Raw genomic sequence first — 24,055 nt, 5'->3', positions numbered from 1 at the left:
ACTCTTACTTTTCCTTTTGTTTCTCTAAAGTGTGTTTTTGGAATTTCAATGACCCTGGTTGCTCAAATATCTTGATCTTAAAAGTCCCTGGTCTACCATGTTGATTACATACTGTCACTGGTATGTGTTTTAACTCATAAAGAGCAGCGTCCAGTTCCATGGTCACCTATAAGTTGTACTGACTATAAACTAGTGTCAAGTGTACAATCAACGGGTATATCAAACATGATTGTGTAAAGTACGTTATCCCATAATGGATGCTGCCAATGTGACCACTAGACCAAATGAAAACACAATGGTGTCTAAGCAAAAGGGCTACATGTTCTGGAATCGGTAAGTAGGTCCTGTTTGTGCTAAAGCATTTTTGTGAACTGGAGTTATTCAGGAACTTGGGTTGAATAACACAAAAACTGATGAACAAAAAACCATGTACCATATTTCAAATTATGATCTGTCATTAACGAAATATCTGTACTACTTTATGCGGTCATGCAAGTATAAAAATGTTGTTTGATACTCTCTTAAGTTGCTAAGTATGTTATGTGAAGTACCTCAGGCTCTGCTCCTGTCACGGTGCCTTTTAGTGCAAAAGCAATTGTTGATCCACTGGTAGTGCCTCCCAGTCTTCCAACAACAAACAGTGTAGCTTCAAAGTCTGAGATTGTGTTACCACAAAAATGTACATCAATAGCCTTACTGCTCTTCCCAGCAATCTACACCACCACAATTGTATACAACAGGTAATATTGAAGTATGGCTTACAGTGAGGTCTGGTCCTGCAGTGGAAAAGACACTACAGTTGGGTCCTACAATAATGGAGGAGTACACCAAACTCTTTGCACTAGGATTATCCAGTTTGACCTACAGGGAGCAAAATGTACAGGACATCTTATCTACAGAATGAGGTTGTGGTGGAATTGTGAAAAGTGTCAACCTTCTTCACATTCAATTTCATGTAACAACTGTCTTGTCAGAAGTGTCTGAGCTAGAATTGAAATGGTAAGAAGAGAAAAAAGTGAACATTTGTGTGTCTTATTGGAACAAAGCTAAGTCACAGTATTGGATGTGTGGGGAAGACACTATTCACAAATCCAGTCATATTGTGTCTCATTACACTTTGCACTGCAGCATTGTTCAGAGTAGCCTCAAATGACAGTGTAGTGGTCGGCTTGTAGTGAGGCAAGTTCTTGTACAAGTAACAACACAGCAATAATAATGTCACTGGATTGGGTGAGGTGACATCAGTAGTCTGTAATGATAACACACATAATATGAGTAAGGTGTACTATAGTGGATAACTGTGTTATCCAAACCCCCTAGGGACTACCCCCCCTGGGGACCACCTGATGTTCAGAAAAGCTCAGTATGTGAAATGATGCAGAAAAGAAAGCCTAGTTAATTTTATGGTACTCTAAGGAACAGTCAGCTTTTAGGCGTGAACAATAGCCACAGGTTGATTGTACGACTTCATGTGATTGGTTCAGCATCACCTCAAAAGGAATTCTGGACATTACATCAGGTTCCACTACTGGTAATATATACCGACATTACCTGGATGTCATAGTCTAGTCCAATGTGTTTCATAGCCTTGACTAAGATGACTACATTATGGGAACACTGCTCAGCTGAGGTTGGCTCTGGATAGAGTTCTTGGAAGTATAGGAAAGCCTATTATAACATGAATGATAATAATATAGTAATAATGGATAACTAACAAGAGATGGAATATAAGCTGTCATCACACAGGCCAGCACTATGCCATCCATCAAGTCCACATCAAAACTCTTAATGTAACGTTGCTCACCAACTTCTGTACAGAGACCATCAATACATTACAACACAATACTCCTCAAGTCAGTTTAATAACTCACTAATGGAATAACACAAGGACATGCTCACTTGTAGTACTAATTGACCTGTTAAAATATCTTGAAGGCTCTTATTTTCAATTAACAACATTAACAGCCTTATAAACGCAAGGTCTCATCTTCCCAAGAGCCTAACAAAGCCAGTCTGTTCACCCCAAGATGTGATTTACAGCAAATATTGTTCCCTAAGGTGTCAGCTCAACATATAGTCCTGTAGCCTACCTATATCTGGGAACAGTTCAGTGTACTGTTCTTCGTAGTGATGGTTGAGCCAGGTGAGCAGTATACACTCCGGTACACCATAGATGTTACTGGCATAAGTATTCAGTGCCTTTATCTTCTGTCGTAATGTCTTGCTGACACATGACTCAATGGTGGGTAACACCAACACCTGTAATGAGTTATAGTAACTCAGTGATCTCCATAATACCACTCATTATAGCTACAATATAATGTATTACTGTAAACAACAACAATGTGGTGAGTTTGGTAGATCATTATGTCAAATAATTAGAAGTTAGGCAGATTCATCACACAGCTAAAATTGAAAAACTTCCTTCAGTTTACAGACATTCACCAAACTTAGTCCCACCAAAGTTTCACCATGTGCAGTAGATTCTATGCCAGAGTAAAACAGCTGTATAGCTGACTTTCAATTATACATCAAAAATTTGAAGGGAAAAAAATTAACTGTTAGCTAGAAAAGGTACTTTGGGTCGGCCAAATGCCTCTCGTTCATCCTCCACTATAGCCTTGATGTATTTGTGGCTACAATTGTTACCTTTATGATCTGCATTAGCAAGTGTGTCCATGATTGTTTTGATATCATGTCAAAGTGATCCTCAGACAGGCCGGTGTAAGGACTGGAGTTCTCCACACACCACATCAGAAAGTCTTTATAGTTCAGGAATACCTCAGGCCTCAGTGACCACAACAGACCACCTTGACTTCTATATATGAACAATGAAATGTAGCGAGTGTATGCTTTGAAATTCTATCTTTGTGTTTGAGTAGAATACACAGTGGGACCTGTCTGAGTTAAGAAAAATCTCCATATAAAAGGGACAAAGATTTTGGTCCCAACAGGTATGGCTCCATACATACATATATTGCAGGCCAAAGTTATTCCCTAAATAGAGTGGTTCCTCTGTGCTATATAGTAGAGGGAAACTTTGGTGGGGGAATATTTTGGCAAATTTGGCGATTTGCTACAAATTCACCAACTTTTAACCCGTCGATCAGATTAGCAGGTAAACATTGAGCTTGAATTCACAAATTTTATCTCGCCAAATGCATTTAGCTTGCTATTTGCCAAAGTTACCTCCACCAAAGTTTCCCTCAATGTGATATTCCACTGAAGCCATATATCAAACCAAATAGGGTTTACATGGTAAGTAGACTAGCAGTAGGAGCTACTACAACAAGATAGACAGAAAAGACTGTACAGAGATACCCTACTTGTGGTATAGTACAGCTCACTTTATGAAGGTCAGTAGAATACTGGCAGTGGTGTAGTGGGTCTTGACTCTCTCACTGTCGCTCTTACAAGGTGGGGACAACACTGATATACCAGGTGGTAGTCTACCACACAGGTGAGTTATCATCTCCAGCAACATGCTCTTTGGAGGTCGTCCTGATTTGATCAGCTTCTTTAAATGACGACCACTACTGTCTACAAATTAAAATAAATAAAGAACACTCTCTTGACAAATTCTCCAAATTCTCCAAATTAAAAGGACACAAACAATATAAACAACCTCCATTATGTTTTTATCCCAACAGGTCTGGTTCACCTCTAAAAGAGGAAAACCTCTTTATTGCAGCAAAATAGGCCAAAAATTCTTGGTCATAAAGTATCCATTATACAAGGTGTCCAGCATAACTATATTGTATTGTTCTTACCATTGTCCCATCCTTTACACAGCACCTCTGGGGCACTGAAGTGATATCGACAATTGGGCCAGCCAAACACAGATAACCACCTACACACGCCAGCCACAATGTCTTGTACAAACATGTCATCAAATTGACCAGTAGCTAAGAAGGACGACCGCTCCATTGCCAATGAGAGACTGGAATCAGATGAAGATGGTGGTGGTTGCAGAGCAGCTGAGGGGACCAACATGGGCGTGAGGTTAGCGTGTTGGATTAGCTCAAAGTCAGCCATGTGTTGAGCTAAGAAGTTGTATACTGTAAGAACACAGTTGTCGGCTGTCACTGAAAATGAAAACTCTTTCCTACAAAACAACAAACCACAACAAACATTAATACACAATGGAACCAGTATAATATGGATCAGCCAATAGTTTCTTGATTCTACGTACTAAGGGACACTTTGGGACCTTAACTAAGTGTCTGGATTATGTAGGTGTCCACATTAACATGTTCTAGTGTACACACCTCTTCCCACTGATACTATCAGTGATTACAATATAGTCACTGATGGATACTGGCTTGCTAGCCATGAAGGTCATTGAGCAGGTCACATGTTTGGCTTCATTGATACAATCCTCTACTGTTCGACCTTCTATAAACTCTACAGCCAATATCACTCCCTCCTCCATGTTGGGTATGGACACCTCCAATTGCACTGGCCTATGGGATGTTATACACGGTATATTATAAAGACACTGTAATTTTGACCTTTACTGACTCCATCTTTAAATCAGTATTGGGGCCAGTAGCCAAAATACTGCCTACACTGAGGAAAACGTTTTTGTCTCAGTCTAGACAATCGACATTTGGGCTACCTGTCTCAATACTGATTTAAAGATGGAAGTCAGTATTTGTTTACTGTGAAATGATTGACATAGTGAGTCAAGTATTTCAGCAGAAAACAGTTTGGAAAATTTACCGTGTGGTAATGTTGAACAATACATGCAACAGTTAATAAGTTGTACTATCAAATTAATATAATACTATGTTTAACTGATTATTGGCCTTCTGGTAGTGACCTGGTAGTTGGGATTCTCTTCAGCTGCAGATATGACTGCACTATTAGAGCATCTCAGTCTTTATTGAACCCTTTGTTGTTACACTCATAACCACTCACAAATACATATATTTACAGTACACATGTAGGCAGGGTAACTCACTTGACAAAGCCTTGGACAATCAGGATGAACACAGCACTGACAGGAGAATTGAGAGGAGCAGGTATCATAGCTAGTTCAGCTGGCTCACAGGAGATCACCCCAGATGGTACATTAGCGTTCAGTGTAATGGGACGATAAGGTAAGCTCTTATCAGCATTAACAACCAGCTGGAATGTGGCAGAGAAGCTACCTTGTTTAGTTGGATAACAGATCACTGATAGATCACACTGTTCCCCTGGTTTAATACTAATAGTGCTGTCTGTATCAACAGGTCCAGAGAAAGTGAAGAATTTGAATGTACCATCAGTGAGAGCTACTGAATCACCAAACAGTATCCCCCAAGTGACTGTATCCTGACCACTCTTATTGGATATTGTGATGTTCTGTTGATAATATGACTCAATGTTAACATAAAATGAACATTAATTCTCTATTTTTTGGAACCTTAAGAGTTTTTGGCTCATATTTGTACAAAGGTTTTCCTAGAATAAATATTGAGAATAAAATATTACAAGTCCCAGACTGGCCCAGAGGTTCCACCGTATGGCAACTGACAAGAACATACAGACTATGAACAAGTGGTGTCTAGTTGGGGGACTATATATCATACCTGTGTCTTTGTTCCACCAGTATCCAGGTCAGCTGCTGAGAATTCAAACGTCACATTAGTGGAGGACACTCCTATCAATGGTTTTAATGCTGTAGCCAACACTCTCCTTGCAGGTGTTGGTACATAACGGGATGTTCTCTGTGAGATGGAGCTACGATAAGGATCATTAGAGGGTGGCCATGGTGAAGGAGGAGGTGTAGGAGCATTGTAGCCATTGATCAGTACAGGGAGGATGAAGTCATAAGCAGCCACCTTGTGACAGTCCTTAACAACTAATAGAATGTGATTGTTATACTTACCTCCTGTGGAGTGAAGTGTAGCACACAGTCAACAACTTTATGTGCTTGTAAGTTATAGTAGTGGATTCCAGGAGTGTTGTACTCCTCAAACACTGGCTCAACTTCAGCTAAACAGTGAGGATGAATGGAACACATTATAACCATATTTATACCTGAAAAAACAGTCCAAATGTTTTCGCCACAAACTAATTCAACTGTCTTATCATAGGTAGTACTGTATAGTAGGGATCCCCTCCAAAACAATGCACCCCCAAAAATATCGCCCATAAAAAACCATCATAGAAACATCTTACACAACGAAAAGCACCTTTGTGAAAGAGTCTTAGTGTTACTAATGCTAGAAAAACAACAAAACTCTTACAAGAATGAATACTGGATTTTAAAAAAATTCTTTTAGTCTGCTTGCCTGCCTGCCTTACTGCCTGCCTTACTGCCTGCCTTACTGCCTGACCACAGTTGCAACGCTAGAGGCTAAACGATGCATTGTATGACCACCATATTACACCATAATAACAAACTAACAGTGGTATGTAGCTTTTTTAGGGTACTGATGAGTGTGTGCCCTCTGTGCCTTGCCTTTCCTTTTATCTTCAATCATGCTGGTCATCATCTTCATGCAACGAAACAATACCGAAGCATTAATTTTCCATATCAACACTTTCCTTATCACAAAATTATTTAAAGAGCTCATGCTGCTGTAAGAGGTATTACAAGCTAGTAGACACCATAATTGTAGCTGCACGATAGGGTTGACCATGATCTAGCTTAAGCACCATGACACGCCACTTAACAATCTAGCTGTACTTATTGCAATCAATTCAACCATGCCTGTAGCATGGTGAAAAGGAAAGACCATTTCCCTTTAAAAAGATATTGTGTCTGAGGTCCACTCGAGATACTCTAATAAGGCAGTCACCCAAATACAACAGCCATATTCAATTTTCTATATAATAGAACAGTTGTATGTGTACATTATTTATTTAATTTATTTATTAATACCAAGAGTTCATAATACATATACTGAGGAGAGTATCCTACTCTCATATACCCTTGTAGAAGGGCGTATTGTGAAGTTGACGTAACTACAAGATGTTGTGGTTTGTGATGTATGAGCAGCCATAAAAATGTAAGAATCATTAGGACAGTTTAGAATTCCTATGGATATAATTACATGAAAATAACAAGGAGAAAACATCCTGACCACCTGGTAGACTCCTGAAAGCATTCGAGTGTAAATCGGATGGCTGCAGGTTCGAGGCTACCTAGGTCCAGTCATGGATTTTTTCTCCTTTCTCCAACTTTTCAAACACACCTTAAGTAGTTAAAGTCTAAGTAGCTAAAGTCTTTGAGCAGGCTGTAGGACCAGGTGTCCTACAGACCTTCAGCACCTGTGCTGTAAAGTATTAATAAATAAATAAATAAAAGTTTGACACTAGCAATACTCAGGATAGCCGTATTCATGAATGGACTGGCAAGAAATGCCTACGAAGTGGTCTGAACCCATAAAGGAATGATTGTAGTTCAGTGAGAAGCACATACAGCTGGAGTTAATTTGGTTGGTAGCGATGTTGTTAGGCACACGTTCAATTGATACCATGTTCAACTAATGACATCATTAATTTTACAAAGAAAAATGGGCAAACTCAGAAGTGCTACATCACAACTTCACGATACGCCCTTCTACAGGGGTATATGAGAGTAGGATACTCTCTTCAGTATATATACTATGAACTCTTGTTAATACTTTCCAGGACTGCACAGATACATAAACAAAATCAAACAAAATTTAAGAGCTTAAACGATTAATTACAGAACTGAAGGTCTACCAGTGTCTTGTACTGGTAGCCATAATTAATTACTTACAAATTACAATTATAGCATAGATAATATAGGAATCCAATGGATCTTATCCGCAATGACGTCAAAGCACAAAAAGGTGGCCGATAGTGTGGGAATCCCTGCACAGAGGGCATTGGGAGAGATGGCGGTTCGCCACGCTATACTGCAGCAAGGGGAAAGGTGAGGTATACATACTTAATTGCAAGACAAAATGCATGTGGTTATGCATCGATACCAAAATGTAAGTCTGGTTTCGTCTGGTGGTACTATTTCACATTGCCACGTCATGCTAACTAGCCTCTTATTTTTATTATCAAATAGTTCCATGTTGTGAAATCCGCAAACAAAGCTCATTTTAGTGATTACATATGAAGTGCCCACACTAAACATGGCCATTTTGTCAATTATGATGCCATTGCGGATAAGGTCTATTGAGCCATTGCGGATAAGGTCTATTATCCAATTATCTAAGTGATAAAACCAGTGGAACAAGATGATATTACAACATAGCTCTGTGAGAAAATCCCTACATAGGCAGGTCATAACAATAATTTTGTTCAATGCCAAACTAGGGATTTTCCAACATGGCTATGTTGTAATACTGCCATTCATATATCTTGTTTCACTACTTTTTATAGCTAGGATCCCTAATTTATTATTTTTAAGTTGGGTTTTGGTAATGATTATAAATTATCTTGAAGGTTTTTTTTAACAATGGAGCTTCAACATTTCAGCTATATGGGAAGGCCTAATAAGTGAAGGCCACGCACGCATGCACACACGCACGCACTCACTCACGCACACATGACGTACGCACGCGCACACACATGACGCACGCACGCGCACACACACAACGCACGCACGTGCACACACACGATGCACGCACGCACGCACGCACGCACGCACGCACACACACACACACACACCCACCCATGCATGCATGTACAGACACATTCACAGACAGACAGATAGACACACCACACAGTGGATATATACCATATGGGTCATTTTCAACAGGAAGAGTGATTGAAAAGTCTGTGAAGTATGACAGGTCAAATATTAGGTGAGCTCTGGTAGGTCCCTACAATACAATAAGCTATACACTACACACTAGACAAGATCACACTATAGTCACCTTGTTGATTAGCTTGAATGAAGCTGAGATAGCTGACCCACAATGAACTCCTCCATACCTAAATGCTTCCTACATTGTGGATCATAAAAACACTATACATATCAAAACTTTTGCTGTTTCTTTTGTAACTATGGTTAAACATCTTAAACAGACTTAGCACTAACTGTAATGCTCAACTCAATACACAACACACTTTTTAAATGGTATATAAATCTCTGACCTTATCAAGGGTAACCAATGGTGGTTCAACTGAGGCTCCCACAATTGTGGTGATGGTGTTGCCTGCTCTAAACTTGACACTGAGATCAAAATCCATTTTTTCCACGGTCTGGGGCTTCAGTAGTACAGTCAGTTCACTCCTGCCACCTGCAGGGACACAGCCCAGCCCGGGGGATATCATGACTCCAGGGTGGGGATTAGGGTTGACGACCTGAAGTCAAATGTGATAAGGAGCTAGTCTTAAGCAATAACATTGGTCAGCCCATTCATTATATTCAAATTCTCTCAAGATACATTTATACTCACACTGTCAGACAACTTGGTTTAGCCAGATAATGAGCGCATCTCTTGGTATGAAAGTCCTTACAATAACACATGCAGTAGTTGGGAAGATAATTGTCTAAACCCAAAGGAGTATATGGAATATTGTTAAGTAAACATGCAGACAACTCAGATATGTACAAGCTGTTCAAAGCCCCGATGGTCTCAAGTTCGAGGTTCAGCTGTATTTCTGCACACACACACACACACACACACACGCGCGCGCACACACTACACACACTTATGCAGGTACTGTACTTACCTCATAATAGGCATGGTGTTTGGTAGTGTTAATGATAACAGCTGATCTGATGGTTACCAGATTTAGTGGAATACTCCCCAACAGTAATCGTTGATCAGTGAACTGACAAGAAACCTTCTTGTACTATAAACCACACATCACAATGGTGTGATACAATCAGTTCATTGTGACTAACTTGTGCAGTGCACACAAACTTCTCACTCTTTCCACCATCAAGTAGTAGGGTGAATTCAGCCAAGTCAGGATGGTCATAGCCAGGCTGGTATACAAACTCACATTCCAGTGTGCTGTGAGCTGGTACAAATCCTGTAAACCAATCAAACAAGTCTATTCATGCAAGAATACAGCAAGCACCTATCCTTTGGATCAAAATTTAAGTAGGCAATACAAATTGTAAAGCACCAATTAAATTTTAGAAGCACATTATAATTAGCCTCAGTGATTAATCTTATCAGTATTGTGTGGAATGCATTGGAACAGAAATTGAATGAATTACAATATTGCACAAAACTTGTAGAACTGAAGTAATAAAAACATAAGATTAATATTATGTACCAGCTAATTAGATATTTGTCTTCTAGTGGTCTGTACATATCAAAGTTACAAATTTCATGAGGAGAACTTCATTTTACATTCAAGTGTACATATCAAAAGCATGGACAACAAGTTGATGTTGTGCTACTTCTAAAAACCAGGCGCCATGCAGCTAGCTACCTCATCTGGAATTAACTAACTATAGACAGTATATACTACTATGAATTAACCAACTATGTACTACTACTTTACAATAGGGTAGTTTTGGGTTGTGCAATAATATTATTAGCTAATTCTCGTATTTCGTAATTCATGAAATATTCGTAATTCGTTCAATTACGTTGCTATGCACTGCTAAGGAAGCATTTGTTAAACAAACCGCTTTTACCAACATATTACGCACAAAACTATCTTCTAAACTGTTTTATAGTGTGACTAACGTGTTTTTTCCCACAAATTATCTCGACAAAGCCTCAAAGCTGTTCTTCATTTTCGTTCGCGTACGTAAGGGATACGCCCCCTTTCAACTTGAAGCGATAGGCTATTCCTGGCAGTGTACGAGGCCTGCACCCTTGTTTTTCAGTTGCTAAATGTCTGAAAACCTCAAGGGGAAGGTAGTCTGAGGAAAGTCACCACACCCGTATTTCAGTCCCCCGAAAACAAGTTGATGTTGTGCTACTTCTAAAAACCAGGCGCCAAGCAGCTAGCTAACTCATCTGGAATAACTATAGACAGTATATACTACTATGAATTAACCAACTATGTATTACTACTTTACAATAGGGTAGTTTGATAATATAATTAGCTATTTCTCGTATTTCGTAATTCATGAAATATTCGTAATTCGTTCAATTACGTTGCTATGCACTGCTAAGGAAGCGTTTGTTAAATAAACCGCTTTAACCAACATATTACGCACAAAACTATCTTCTAAACTGTTTTATAGTGTGACTAACGTGTTTTTCCCCACAAATTCTCTCGACAAAGCCTCAAAGCTGCTCTTCATTTTCGTTCGCGTACGTAAGGGATACGCCCCCTTTCAACTCGAAGCGATAGGCTATTCTGGCAGTGTACGAGGCCTGCACCCTTGTTTTTCAGTTGCTAAATGCCTGAAAACCTCAAGGGGAAGGTAGTCTGAGGAAAGTCACCACACCCGTATTTCAGTCCGCCGAAAAGAAACCACCTCAGAGCAAAGTTCACCTGTGCAGAAGTTTAATACAGACTTCATTTCACTTTTACTTCTTACGTAAAAGCTGCTTTTACCGTTATTAAACGATTTTGCTCACGTGGGTGCGTACGGACAAACATAGGTAGATAGGTACATAGGTAGATAGATAGGTACACACACACACTTTTACGGAAACAATTACAGTAAACCAGGCGCACGCCCACAGCCGGCCTTCGGCCGGCTGTGGGCGTGCGCCTGGTTTAAAAATCCACCTCAGAGCAAAGTTCACCTGTGCAGTGCAGACTTCATTTGTGCAGACTTCATTTGTGCAGACCTCACCTGTGCAGACTTCATTTTGCTTTTACCGTTATTAAACGATTTTGCTCACGTGGGTGCGTACGGACAAACATAGGTAGATAGATAGGTACACACACACACACACACACACACACACACACACACACACACACACACACACACACACACACACACACACACACACACTTTTACGAAAACAATTTCAGTAAACCAGGCGCACGCCCACAGCCGGCCTTCGGCCAGCTGTGGGCGTGCGCCAGGTTTAAAAAGTTTGTGCATGAGTGATATTTAACAGTTATTGATGTCAATGCATATTGATATTCATTTTTCTGTTCCTTTGTAACTCGGTACCTGCAGAAGTTTTACAAATAACCAAACCAGTCCCTTTCCAGATGGAACTTTATCGTTTTCTGTTTAACTAATTGACTTCATTTATTTGTCTTGTTCTTGTATAGGTATTGTTGTGTGTCATGTTTCTGTTGTAAGTTGTTGCTTTTGTACTTGTACCTGTACGTATGTCTCTGTAAGGGGAGCACATCTGCAGGCATTGCATTTTGTGTAACCCTGTGTCTACTGACAAAAATCAATAATCTAATCTAATGAATTTTATTGTGTGCATATAAGGTAATGCAGGTGATGAGGCATAAAAGTAAAACATGTCACTAAGATCAGTGAGACCTAAAGTGCTACATGCTCAGAAAAGGTTAATAGCTAGGGCTGAGTTTTACTTACAGGTAGAGCTGAGGTATAGGTGAAATACAATTTAATCCCTTCAGTAAGTGATCAATCATTGTTATGTATGCAGTCAGTACATATTGACATTGAGTACAATCTTGTCTCCATGATGAATATCTGCTAAATGACTGACAGCATCACTGATTCATATCTATCACAGTGTTCTGTGACATTATTTCTTTGCTGTCAAGAGTGTACATTCACACCATCTACCCAAAATTCACAATACTACACAATTCTCTTGAAGTGAAAAAAAAAATTTTAAGCTTCTAAAGGATTACTCGTGTCTGCTTGTAAGATTGTGTGTTCTACTGGTCCTATTGCAATCATGGTGAGCAATGAAACATCAACCTCTGACTTGGTGATGGGTAGCTCCCCTACAAGTTTTATCCTGGCAGATTCTACATTGCGTGTTCTCATTGCTGTTGCTATCATCGTACTAGCTGTTATGGTGATCAGAGCTGTCATCTACAAGAAGGAGCTTCATGAAGGCCTTCACAAATATCACTACTGGTTTGTGGCTAACTTGATGGTGTGTGATATTGTTACAGCTATAACTGTTAACCCGCTGTATATTACATTATATGTGGCAAAGATGTCTGCCTCAGTTTTGTACACAGTTCACTGCGGCTATTCATTGGCAGTTATCTATATAGCTCCAATTTCCAGCGGATTTATGGTTGTCAACTTGGCGATAGATGCAGCCTTGGCTGTAACATATCCTTTTAGATATAAGGTGATTATGAACAAGCGCAAGGCAGTTATTATGGTGGCTATTGCTTGGTTACTGGGTGCTGCATTTACACTCCCAATATCTGCCTCTCCCCTGTTGGATGTAGAAGTCGATGATCTGCAACTGTGCCCCCATGACCTCACTGCTTTCTTAGCCTTGCCAGTTGTAAGGCTTGCCACAGCTATTGCTATTATTGCCTTAAACATCTATCTCTGTTGGGTTACAATCAATGTAACAATGAAACATAGATGCCTTGTTGGAGTTGCTGGAAGAAACACAAACACAAAGAAAAGCCTAAGGAAACAGATAAAGAAATACAAAGCTGCCATAGGCCCTTGTGTCACATTACTCTTGATCATAGTCACTGATGGAATTCTGAGGGTCATTCGAATAGTGCTGGTTGTGGTAGCCATTAATAAAGGCTTCATTCATGATGATGCTTTCAAGTTGATTTTCAACTTGGCAACTTGGATGGAGTTCATCATTCATCCGATGGTCTATGGACTCATGCTCCGTAAAATTTGCCGTGTGTTATTTTGCAAAAAGTGAAAACTAAAGGCTTTTCGCCATGGACTAAACTGCTGTATTGTATTATTATTATTATGTATATTATCTACCATATTACTACATGTAAACTTGAAAGTAATTAGGGTGATTACTAACTGGACTTTGCAGACATCAACATGATTCTTGCTAATAAAGCACAGCACAGTAAACCTCAGGACAAATGGTTCAACTCCAATGTGGTTAGATAACAAATTCAAATAAAAATTTTTTTTGTTACAAAATTGTTTGTGCAGTGGCATGTTTGTTTTGGTGAGAATAGCAACACTGTTAGCTGAGTCACAAGTACAGGTGAGTGCCTATAGCTGGGCAGCTGAAATTTATGGATTTTTCTATTCTTCAGCTAACCTCAGAAACAAACCTGGCAGCATGCAGTATACAGACTCATTACAAGCCTTTTAGTAGCACAAAAACGAAAATCATAAACATAAAACCTGGTTACTTCATGCTGAACAACGATGTTCACTTCTGTTGCTTGTTCCATTCACGCACAATAAGTCCTGGTGATGTCAAGTCTCCCAACTTTTGCAAATGGCTTCAGGAGTATCAGGATAGAGGTAGCGATACTGTAATGAGAGGCTTTTTGGTTATATGGAATACAGCCTTTAGTTGCAGTGCATAAGTTTTTCAACTTTTGTTTATGGCTAGTATACCACACTGGTGTGCACACTAGTATACCACACTGGTGTGCACACTACATTATAAGGAGTCTATGGAATAGTGTCAAACACCGGGTGTGGGCATGCACCTGGTTACTGTAAGGTATGACAGGTAGATATGTCTGTGCACTTATCACGTGTGTTACATTAAAGAGTGTATATCCATTTGGAGTTTCCATTAAACATACTTTCATTAGCCCATTCTCAATAAGTTATGCAATTAAGTTTATGGCTTCCATGGGATACTTCATTTTAACCACGAACCAATGGATCCAATGTATTTTGACCTTCTCTTTCTACGCATGTTACTTGGGCATGAATCATAGTATTGGTGACTCTACAATGAACTTTATAAACTGTAAGGAGACTACTCTTTAAGATAGTCCACGTTGGTGGCTCATACCACAAAACATCACATTAATAATAATTGTTCACATATGACATCATTTGTGCAGGTAATCTAAAAAGCAGGGAAGACAAAGGTTAGACCAGTAAGTGAGGTAACCAGAAACAATAGTACAAAGAAAACAACAATCATATACAATTCTGAAACTGTAACACTTATGGTTAGATTAAGGGAAACACCACTACCAATGTTGTCACATGTGAAAACCAGGTTTAATTTAATTAGTTGGCAAAGCAATTCAGCACTTTTTAATGGCTACAAGGCCAGAAATTATTCAAAAACTTCACCACTAAGTGCCCACCTCACAAAATAACTTTCATCTCACCTATTTTACACCCAGTGCAGTTCTCATTAGTACTAAATTAAAAACGAAGTAGGGATCCAAGCGATAAAAACTAGCAGAACAAGATATATGAATGATGATAATTATTATAGCATAGCTCTGTGGGAAAATCACTACATTGGCATGTCATTTTGTTCAATGCCAAAGTAGGAATTTTCCCACAGAACTATGTTGTAATACCATCATTATCTTGTTTCACTAGTTTCTATCACTTGGATCCCTATTCATTTTAAAATAAATTAGTTTTCTTATTTGTTAATATAGCTATGATATACATTGTGACTGTTCTATTAGAATATTGAATCTAAACCAAGCTTTAAAAAAAGATACAGCTCCCAAAAAGGCCAGGGTGAAAAAAGTTGTGAAATCAAAAGTAGCCAAGAAATGGCTGTGATGGTAGGTTAATGACAAATATTTTAATAATGACTATTATGATAAATTTGTATTGCCTTTTCCAAGTTTCACTTGGATTCAGCACAAAATTCACTTGAATTTTCATTATTAAAATTGTGCCATTAACCTACGTATCATCACAGCCATTCCTTGGCCATCACTTTTGATTTCACAACTTTTTTCACCCTGGACTTTTTGGAGGCTGCACCATTTTTACAGCTTAGCTGTTTTGGTTTAGATATCTTTTTGTAATTGCAAACCCTAAAGCAGCTTCCTTTTAACTTTTTTCTTACTACAGGAATTGTCAAGAATTTTCCTATATATTTGTGTGTATACTACTGTGTACAATGTGTACAATGACCATCACATAGCCAATAGGGTGACTTGTTAAACAAATGAGCCCTGTACAGGGTAATATGTATAGCCTAAACTATCTACAGGTGGCATTTTACATGGCTGAATTCTCTACAGGGTGACTTGTTTGTAGCCGAACTATCTCCAGGGTGATATGTAATGCATTACTAACTGAACTCACTTGTAATATAGACAGAGTGACTTGTGAACTCTCTATGTGCTCTACAGCATAATTTGTGTGCAGTTGAACTCTCTGCAGGGTGTTATGTAGCTAAACTCTCTGCAGGGTGTTACGTAGCTAAACTCTCTGCAGGGTGACTTGTTATGTAGCTGAACTCTCCAGAGGGTGACTTATAATGCAGCTAAGCTCTCTACATGGTGACTTGTTCGTAGCTGAACTCTCTACAGGGTGACATGTTTGTAGTTGAACTCTCTAAAAGGCAACTAGATTGTAGCTGAACTCTCTACAGGGTGGCCTCCCTAATGGGTGACTTGTAACAGCTAAACTCTCTACTGGGTGACTTGTAACAAAGTTGAACTCTCTACAGGGTGAATTGTTTGTGCTGAACTCTCTACTGGGTGTAGCTGATTTCTGTACAGGATGACTTGTTTGTAGCTGCACTGTCTACAGGATGACCTGCTATGTAGATGAACTCTCTAGAGGGTGATTTTTGTTATGTCTATGAATATTCAAATAGAGTGACTTATCCTCGGACTTATCAACATAGTTGAATATTCTATACAGGGTGATGTACTACTACAGTATTTCAATTGCATGCTTGCTACACGTACTTGCAGTGGCTTATTGTTCTATACCACTAAAAGAACTCTCTGTGATGATTAGTCACATATCACTCCCCTATGTGGTTTACCTGGTAGGTATGCAAACTAATAATTTATTCAAGAAATTCGATCGCACAATTGTTATGGTTTTGTGTTATATCTCCATGGTCTTATCTTTGTTCCTTCCAAACTACCAAAAGGCACTCCAATGATGGTTAATCTATCCACAAACCAAATTCAAGTCATTCCATGAAGTGGTTTTCCCTTAGGTGTGACAGAAGTTCAATCTTTTTTACACAAATAATCAGTCATAACTCCATGAATGTTACTCAGATTTGTACAAAATTTAGTACTGGGATTTGCATTTAGAGCCCTTTTAAGTGTGCTAAATTTCAGCTCAATTGGATTATGTGCTTGTGTTTTATAGCAATTTTTGTAAAGTCTGCAAAAAGCAGTAGAAAAAAACCCCCATAAAACGTTGGTTGCTCGTATCTCAAAATTGACTAAGGCTTCAAATACGGCAAGTGGACTGCCATACCAGGTGGACAACTCCTGTGTAAACTTCATTCCATTCGTATAAAGGATCATGAAGCTATGAATGTGTGAAAATTGTGCTTTTTCTTCCTGTCAATATATCCACATGTGGCATGACACGCTATTGTGTGTCTTTTATATTAGGGTGACTGCTTTATTAGAGTATGTTGATGGCCCTTAGACATGGTATTTTCAAGTTTTCCCACACCTCTTTTTCAAGTAACACTCTCTTTCATAACAAAGGTGCTTTTCATCATGTAAGATGTTCCTATGATGGTTTTTTATGGGCCCCATTTTGGATAGGGGGTATGCAACATTGGTAAGATCCCTACTATACAGTACCACGTACTGTATGATGCTCACATGTTTCCCTACAGTATACTGATTATATAGTACCTGATGAATGTTGAGGGTAGAAGGCTGGGTTGTCTGTTGTTTGTAATGGCTTCCATGTGAACGTTGCTGGAACTTCAAATTTGTTAGTCAGTTTGACACTTCCATGGAATCCTACAATGTGATATCACTTGAATTATCAATAGCTTAGCAGTGATGTACAAGATCATCGCTGGTTTTATACTTAAATCAATTTCCACACTAAACTAAAATGCTGTCAGACAAATAAATCAATGATCTGCAAAGCTGTTGGTATTTTAAAATACTTTGCAGATTGAATAGTTAAATTACAGTACATGACATAGCTCACCAGAGTTCACAGCAGATATAATCGGCTCACTGAGCACAAGTTTGTTGGTTGACAATTTTAAAGACATTTCCACTAGATTGGCTCTGACTGGTATACGATAATTATGGTGACCATTTATACAATAAGAAATGTTTCTAGAAGAGAAACAGGTCACACAAAGATAATTCTGGTTACACAACTAACTTTTCAAACACTCCGAGATTATCATCTCGGAATATCAGGGGTAAGTTAGTGTATGACTGAGGTGGTAGGACAACATCAATGCTTGATTGTAGTGGTGTCCAAACACATGACATTTGAGAATAGTCAAACTGTAAGAGGAATAGTAACAATAGCAGAGTAGGTTTATCATCACCTTAAACTTGAGATGTACATGTTGTGGTGAATAATTCTTTACAATAGCCTCCCTTATGGCATCCACATTAACCACAACATCACCATACAGTAGCTTGTCTGGCTCTGTGTGTGACACAACAGTGTTACATTGTACACACCATAGAGAGGAGAGTCAATTATCAAATATGAGGGAAGGTATTTGTATAAAGTTAAGTACATACTATTTCTGTGTGGGCCAGTTTAAAGAGTAGGGATGAAGCTACTCATTTAAAATAAGAAATTTGTTTACTCCATTAGAGGTATCATATACCTCTAATGGAACAATCACTTTTGGTGTTCAGATAATTGACGTCAACTCTCCACTGGATTAGCTAACATACCAACTCTAACTTGAGTCTGGTGGATGGGAGATAAGTAGTTATGACATTCTCTGCTGATTTTTGGCTCAGTTGATTTCATTGGTGGGTTTTCAATGAATGTCTTTAATTAAAGACAAACACTCTATTATATTACACACATTTCTGAACATGGAACCTGCCCATAATATGGACACTCCTAATTATATCCAGGTCAAATTTATACACTAGGGGGATACTGTAATAGCTATCCCACTATGAACCCACAAGCCAGTATAGTGAGGCTCTTTTCATTGAAACTGTTGAGTGTAGAGACTTATAAGGTAACTACTTTTCTTTTGCACTCAACCAACAACATGATTTCTCAATCTGAGTGTCCACGTTAACAGGTTCTACTCTAGTTAACACACCAATAGTGAATCATCCAGCTCTTCTTGTAGTTGCATTCTAGTGCACATTGTGGACTGCTCTACAACAGGCCTCAGCAGGCCAGTGGCTTGTTGTTCTATTGTCATATACAGTAATACAGAATTGTACATATTGTTGTCTCAGTACCTTTAACAGTTGGGTCCCTTGGCTTGATGCCCTGTGATGGTTTGATATCAATATCCGTGCTATTCCTGTACTGTGGTAATGAGTGTAATCTGAAAGAAACCAAATAGCTACAGTAATACCATGTCTAAGATAGAATGTGGACTATAAAATGGTCATTCAAAGAGGTCATGTTTAGGACCTACTTGGCATGGTCACTATAATGAGGTGGTCTTATTAATGAGGTCATGAAGTATACCTTAGCTATGTTTGGGACCTACTTGACATGGTCACTATAATTAGGTGGTCTTATTAATGAGGTCATGAAGTACACCTAGCTATGTTTGGGACCTACTTGACATGGTCACTATAATTAGGTGGTCTTATTAATGAGGTCATGAAGTACACCTTAGCTATGTTTGGGACCTACTTGACATGGTCACTATAATTAGGTGGTCTTATTAATGAGGTCATGAAGTACACCTAGCTATGTTTGGGACCTACTTGACTTGGTCACTATAACGAGGTGGTCTTATTAACAAGGTAACTGATAAAAGACGTTACCTGTTTTTCTCAGTACTAATCCTCTCCTTCCTCAACTTATCAATGTAGTCAATGTACATCTGTTGATTCTTAAGCTTCTCTGCTTCCTCGTTTGGTGTCAGTGCATAGTCTGGGTCAATGTATGTGTACCTTGGTATTTTAGTATATGGTGTCCTGCAACAGAATTTGTTGAAATTACACAGTGAACTATAGTAGAGCCTCTCACTATTAGTACTCTCTGAATCAAGGACAGTTCAGTGTTGGGGCAACTACTTTTTAAAAGTAACTCGTTACTTACTTGCAACTGAACCATTTAGTTAGTTACATATTACCCATACAATAAAGTAACTATAATAATATATTATGTGCAAATCTTAGTTATAAGTAAGAATCTGGTAAATAAGCTTCATTCAGTAGGCTTCATTACTTCATTGTGGCTAGGCATTACTCAGTGGTTTACTAACGAGATTAATAACTTCGTTACTTGTAGTAATAATATTACATAATATAGATCTGATACAGTAACTTCATTACTTAGGTAATACAATATATTTCTAAGTAAAGTAACTTGAGCTATATTACTAGTTTTTATAGCATATTTTGTTATATTACTTTGTTACCACAAAAGTAATAATTATTACATAACGCGACGCCCAACACTGATCAAGGACATGATAGAAAAAATCTTTTGAACCCAAAACAGGTCTGGCTACATACAGGAAAATCTCTATATTGCTAAAATTATTGGTCCCAAAGTGTCTGTTATAGAGAGACTCTAGTGTGTTCAAGACTTACTTGATAAATTGTCTCCTATCATGTGGCCTGATGCTAGCCGCCCGGTCACTGGATACGGCATGAGGTAACTTGGATGGCTTGTCTATCATCGGTGATATGCCAACACCAGATACTTTGAGCACAGTGGAATAGATCACTTTGTCAGTTGTAGTCCGTAATGACGATGGTGCTATCACATCGATACAGTATTGCGAGTCGAGGGTCCCCATTTGACGAGGCATAAACACAACCTCTAGTTCTTGTTTACACTCAGGATCAATCCTACCCTTGCGACGGCTGATTTTATAATGAGCAATTGGCTTGATTTTATAGTGGACAGGAAGACTGTCTGAAGTATTTTGTATGCTAAACTTTTGCTTGATGTGTTTGCCCATTATACAGTGCCCAAATGTGACATTGTTTTGAGGTAGAATATTCAGTTCAACTGGCAACACAGTGGCACTAACAGCGACCTCAATATGAGCACCCCTGTCTGTAATATACAGTCATTAACACTGTAAGATAACTACCATAAACCCTGAAATGTACAGGTGGACAAATTTTTAACAATTTGAAAAATGAACTATAGCTTTTTATCCATCAACAATGGGAGCAATTAACTGATAATAAATCACTATTTGTCCAGCTGACACATTCCACATAAACATTTCCGGATTTACGGTACACACATTATTACAGACTTGTTTTAGCAGTTTCTAGCCCTGATACTGGCATGATCCTCACAAACATTGCATAGTCCCTCCTGGCTGGTAATCCTTGATGATGCGTCCAGCCACGACTGGACTGATAAAAAGTTGGGTGGAGTCTAAACTGTATCAAATGCTTCCCGTAAGGACTGAACACACCTTGCATTGGAGTCACCTAATGAAATGTACACATGAGGAACGTTTAACTACATATTAAATACTTCTAAAATTGAAGTTGGCGATGATGAAGTTCCTTGTTGTTTCCACTTGTCAGGTCCTAACCCAACTGCTGTACATGCTTGAGCTACTGTATCAGTTTTGTCCACTCCCTAAGTGTGGGGAAACATAATAATGAACAATACTGTTAATATCACATGTACAGTGGACACTATTCTTCATATCATTGAATGTCTGCAGGGGGGCATGTGCCCCATCTCCCCCCCCAAAAAAACAACAACAACTATACACAAGATTGAGATGCTCTAATAGAGCAGTCAGTAAAATATTCTAATAGAACAGTCACCATATGTAACTTCAAGAATTCTATATACACTGAGTATAAAACTTTCATTTGCAGCAACAGCCCATGGGCACACTTAGCCATGTAGTCAGCTAGCAAATAAATTCACTTGGCCCTTTGTATGTAATTTGTATTTTATATATGACTATTCACTTTATGAGCTCATGACTCACTGATCCCAATACATGCAGCTCTTGACCAATATATACCACTTAGTATGATTTGTTAGGTACTTGTGTATAAAATTACAAAAAAAATTCTGTCCTGAAACAAATACCTGGGGGGCTGTGTGCCCCATAGACCCCCTGCTTATATAGCTATTTGCTACCATGGTGCACCCCTCCCCTGGATCCACTATCTATGAAATTACATATTTAGTATTGTGATCATCATCCCACTAGGGATCAAATAATACAGGGAGTCAGAGAAAAATAATACAGTGGACTCCTCTCCATAATGACCAATATTATTTTGAAGACCGAGGATTGATTTACATGTTGAGATGTTAAAGGTATGGAAATCCTTATTAGAAAGTAGTCTCGCGTGGCCCAGACTGTATATTTTTAGGCACAGGGGCTTATCGCTTTCAGTATAAGCACCCAAGCCTAAAAAATTTGGTCTGCACATTTCCAACACTAAAGATGTTCTAAGAAGCCATACAAGTACAGATGCAACTCTTGGTGTCTCTCAGCAATGCTTCACAGTAGTTCTCTTTAGATACTACAGGTAAGACTGGTAGGAATACTACAGGTAAGACTAGTAGGAATACTACAGGTAAGACTGGTAGGAATACTACAGGTAAGACTAGTAGGAATACTACAGGTAAGACTAGTAGGAATACTACAGGTAAGACTAGTAGGAATACTACAGGTGATACTAGTAGGAATGGCGTAGTGGAAGCTGATGAATCCCTCGCATTCCATAAGTATTATTCCTTTGTTGACAACATTAACAACCTTCATTGCCATCTCTACTCACCAGAATGTGTGCACATGATTACCTGAGGTGTTATCCGAACTTTTTGTAAGAACAACTTTGGTGCTGAAAATGTGCCAAAAACCAATTTTTTTAAGGCTTGGTCACTTAAACAAGCCCCTGTGCCAAAAAATATATGGTCTGCGCCACGCGAGACTAATTAGAAGGAATAGCTAATGTGTCCTTATTTAGAGTTAGGTAAGAGAGGTATAAACATGTGTCCATTTTGGACTGAAGAAGGCTCCAGTGTATAGTAGTGAATGTACAATATGGCACAAACCGTTTCAGTCCCTGCAGCTTGTTCATCTAGTACTATCACAAAACTGGTTGGCTCTGGACAATTATTGAAGAGAAGGGTCGGCTGGCACACTTCCATCCCATAATAGACAGCTCCAAATGAGATATACTTGACTGTAGAGCCGCCAGCGAAGTGTATCAACTCCAGTTTCCTGGGCTGCATTATCGCCTGTACAGTGACACTACCAGCATCTTGTACAGCACCATCAGATGTGTCAACTCTAAATGAGTGAAGTATTGACCAGTTACGGGTGACAATTATAGTTACATTTGAATGTTCTCTTTGTAGACACCATCTGCACCACACTGCAACCCAACCTGTAGACATGACAGAATGACAAGTAGTATATAGTGAGGTCAGATATACAAGTATAATCACTTGCACATTTTACTCAATGTTTAGTGTTCTATTAGAATATTCAGGTAGAACCTCTCTAAAAAAACACTCCAAATTAAGGACATGACAGAAAACATCTTAATGAGGACAAAATTTGGGTTACATTTTACCTTTGTAAGAGGAAAATATAAAAATTTTCTGGGTCCCAAGGAATTCATTATTCATTATAAAGAGGTTCCACTGGACATGTAATCACTACTCAACAGTGTATGTTCTATTAGAGTATTTGCAGTACATTATGAGACACACACCTTGATCTCCCTGGACTCACTAGGGCTGATGGTACCATTATAAACAGACAACTCAATTAGTGGACTATCAGGTTTTAATACAAATGAGCCAGCCACTGCACCATCATTTGTCAACATGAAACTCTTCCATTCAACTTGTTTCTCTCCCACCACTACACCATATTGTAATATGATAGGGCTAGCAACAAGGTGTGCCACTGGTGGCCTCCTAGATAAGTAAGATAATAATCAATCATGTGATCCATTCATTTATCATAGTGTGTCAGTAAAATTTTACACAGTTATGCACATAATAGTAAGACAATGTTTGGGTTACTGTTGAGGAAATATGTTTAAGAGATGAAGCAATACACTCTGAAAACATTGCAGATGTGAAGCACATGTGGCCACCTGACTCTTAACACACCACCTCTATTTCGTACAGAATAACTCTATGATATGCATTGTTTGTGCTGTAAAGCAAAATAAAGTGTGTCGTACATTGTATTGTATT

The 24,055-nt window shown here is 38.7% G+C and overlaps 1 protein-coding gene across 1 annotated transcript in view; it reads right to left on the bottom strand.

The window, feature by feature from the left end:
• Window positions 1-24,055, bottom strand: part of LOC136262372 (cilia and flagella-associated protein 47-like) — a 36,825-nt gene that overhangs the window by 11,468 nt on the left and 1,302 nt on the right. The window contains exons 3-35 of the mRNA XM_066056619.1: window positions 23,563-23,770; window positions 23,183-23,232; window positions 22,898-23,135; window positions 21,344-21,451; window positions 21,117-21,297; window positions 20,437-20,908; window positions 19,663-19,815; window positions 19,123-19,211; window positions 18,978-19,072; window positions 18,592-18,691; window positions 18,231-18,334; window positions 18,059-18,186; window positions 17,876-18,009; window positions 17,569-17,679; window positions 9,824-9,954; window positions 9,649-9,771; window positions 9,067-9,276; window positions 8,847-8,915; window positions 8,708-8,792; window positions 5,873-5,979; window positions 5,574-5,825; window positions 4,964-5,346; window positions 4,269-4,463; window positions 3,771-4,105; window positions 3,348-3,540; window positions 2,650-2,818; window positions 2,091-2,259; window positions 1,716-1,810; window positions 1,552-1,668; window positions 1,115-1,249; window positions 763-861; window positions 552-713; window positions 9-166 (exon numbers count right to left, since the gene is read on the bottom strand). Of these exons, the coding sequence (XP_065912691.1) occupies window positions 9-166; window positions 552-713; window positions 763-861; window positions 1,115-1,249; window positions 1,552-1,668; window positions 1,716-1,810; window positions 2,091-2,259; window positions 2,650-2,818; window positions 3,348-3,540; window positions 3,771-4,105; window positions 4,269-4,463; window positions 4,964-5,346; window positions 5,574-5,825; window positions 5,873-5,979; window positions 8,708-8,792; window positions 8,847-8,915; window positions 9,067-9,276; window positions 9,649-9,771; window positions 9,824-9,954; window positions 17,569-17,679; window positions 17,876-18,009; window positions 18,059-18,186; window positions 18,231-18,334; window positions 18,592-18,691; window positions 18,978-19,072; window positions 19,123-19,211; window positions 19,663-19,815; window positions 20,437-20,908; window positions 21,117-21,297; window positions 21,344-21,451; window positions 22,898-23,135; window positions 23,183-23,232; window positions 23,563-23,770 (5,358 nt within the window). The remainder of the gene's footprint in view (window positions 1-8; window positions 167-551; window positions 714-762; window positions 862-1,114; window positions 1,250-1,551; window positions 1,669-1,715; window positions 1,811-2,090; window positions 2,260-2,649; window positions 2,819-3,347; window positions 3,541-3,770; window positions 4,106-4,268; window positions 4,464-4,963; window positions 5,347-5,573; window positions 5,826-5,872; window positions 5,980-8,707; window positions 8,793-8,846; window positions 8,916-9,066; window positions 9,277-9,648; window positions 9,772-9,823; window positions 9,955-17,568; window positions 17,680-17,875; window positions 18,010-18,058; window positions 18,187-18,230; window positions 18,335-18,591; window positions 18,692-18,977; window positions 19,073-19,122; window positions 19,212-19,662; window positions 19,816-20,436; window positions 20,909-21,116; window positions 21,298-21,343; window positions 21,452-22,897; window positions 23,136-23,182; window positions 23,233-23,562; window positions 23,771-24,055) is intronic.

Source organism: Dysidea avara, chromosome 7 (assembly GCF_963678975.1).
Source record: "Dysidea avara chromosome 7, odDysAvar1.4, whole genome shotgun sequence".
NCBI classification, from domain to species: domain Eukaryota; kingdom Metazoa; phylum Porifera; class Demospongiae; order Dictyoceratida; family Dysideidae; genus Dysidea; species Dysidea avara.
This window is presented reverse-complemented; position numbering and strand designations above follow the sequence as displayed.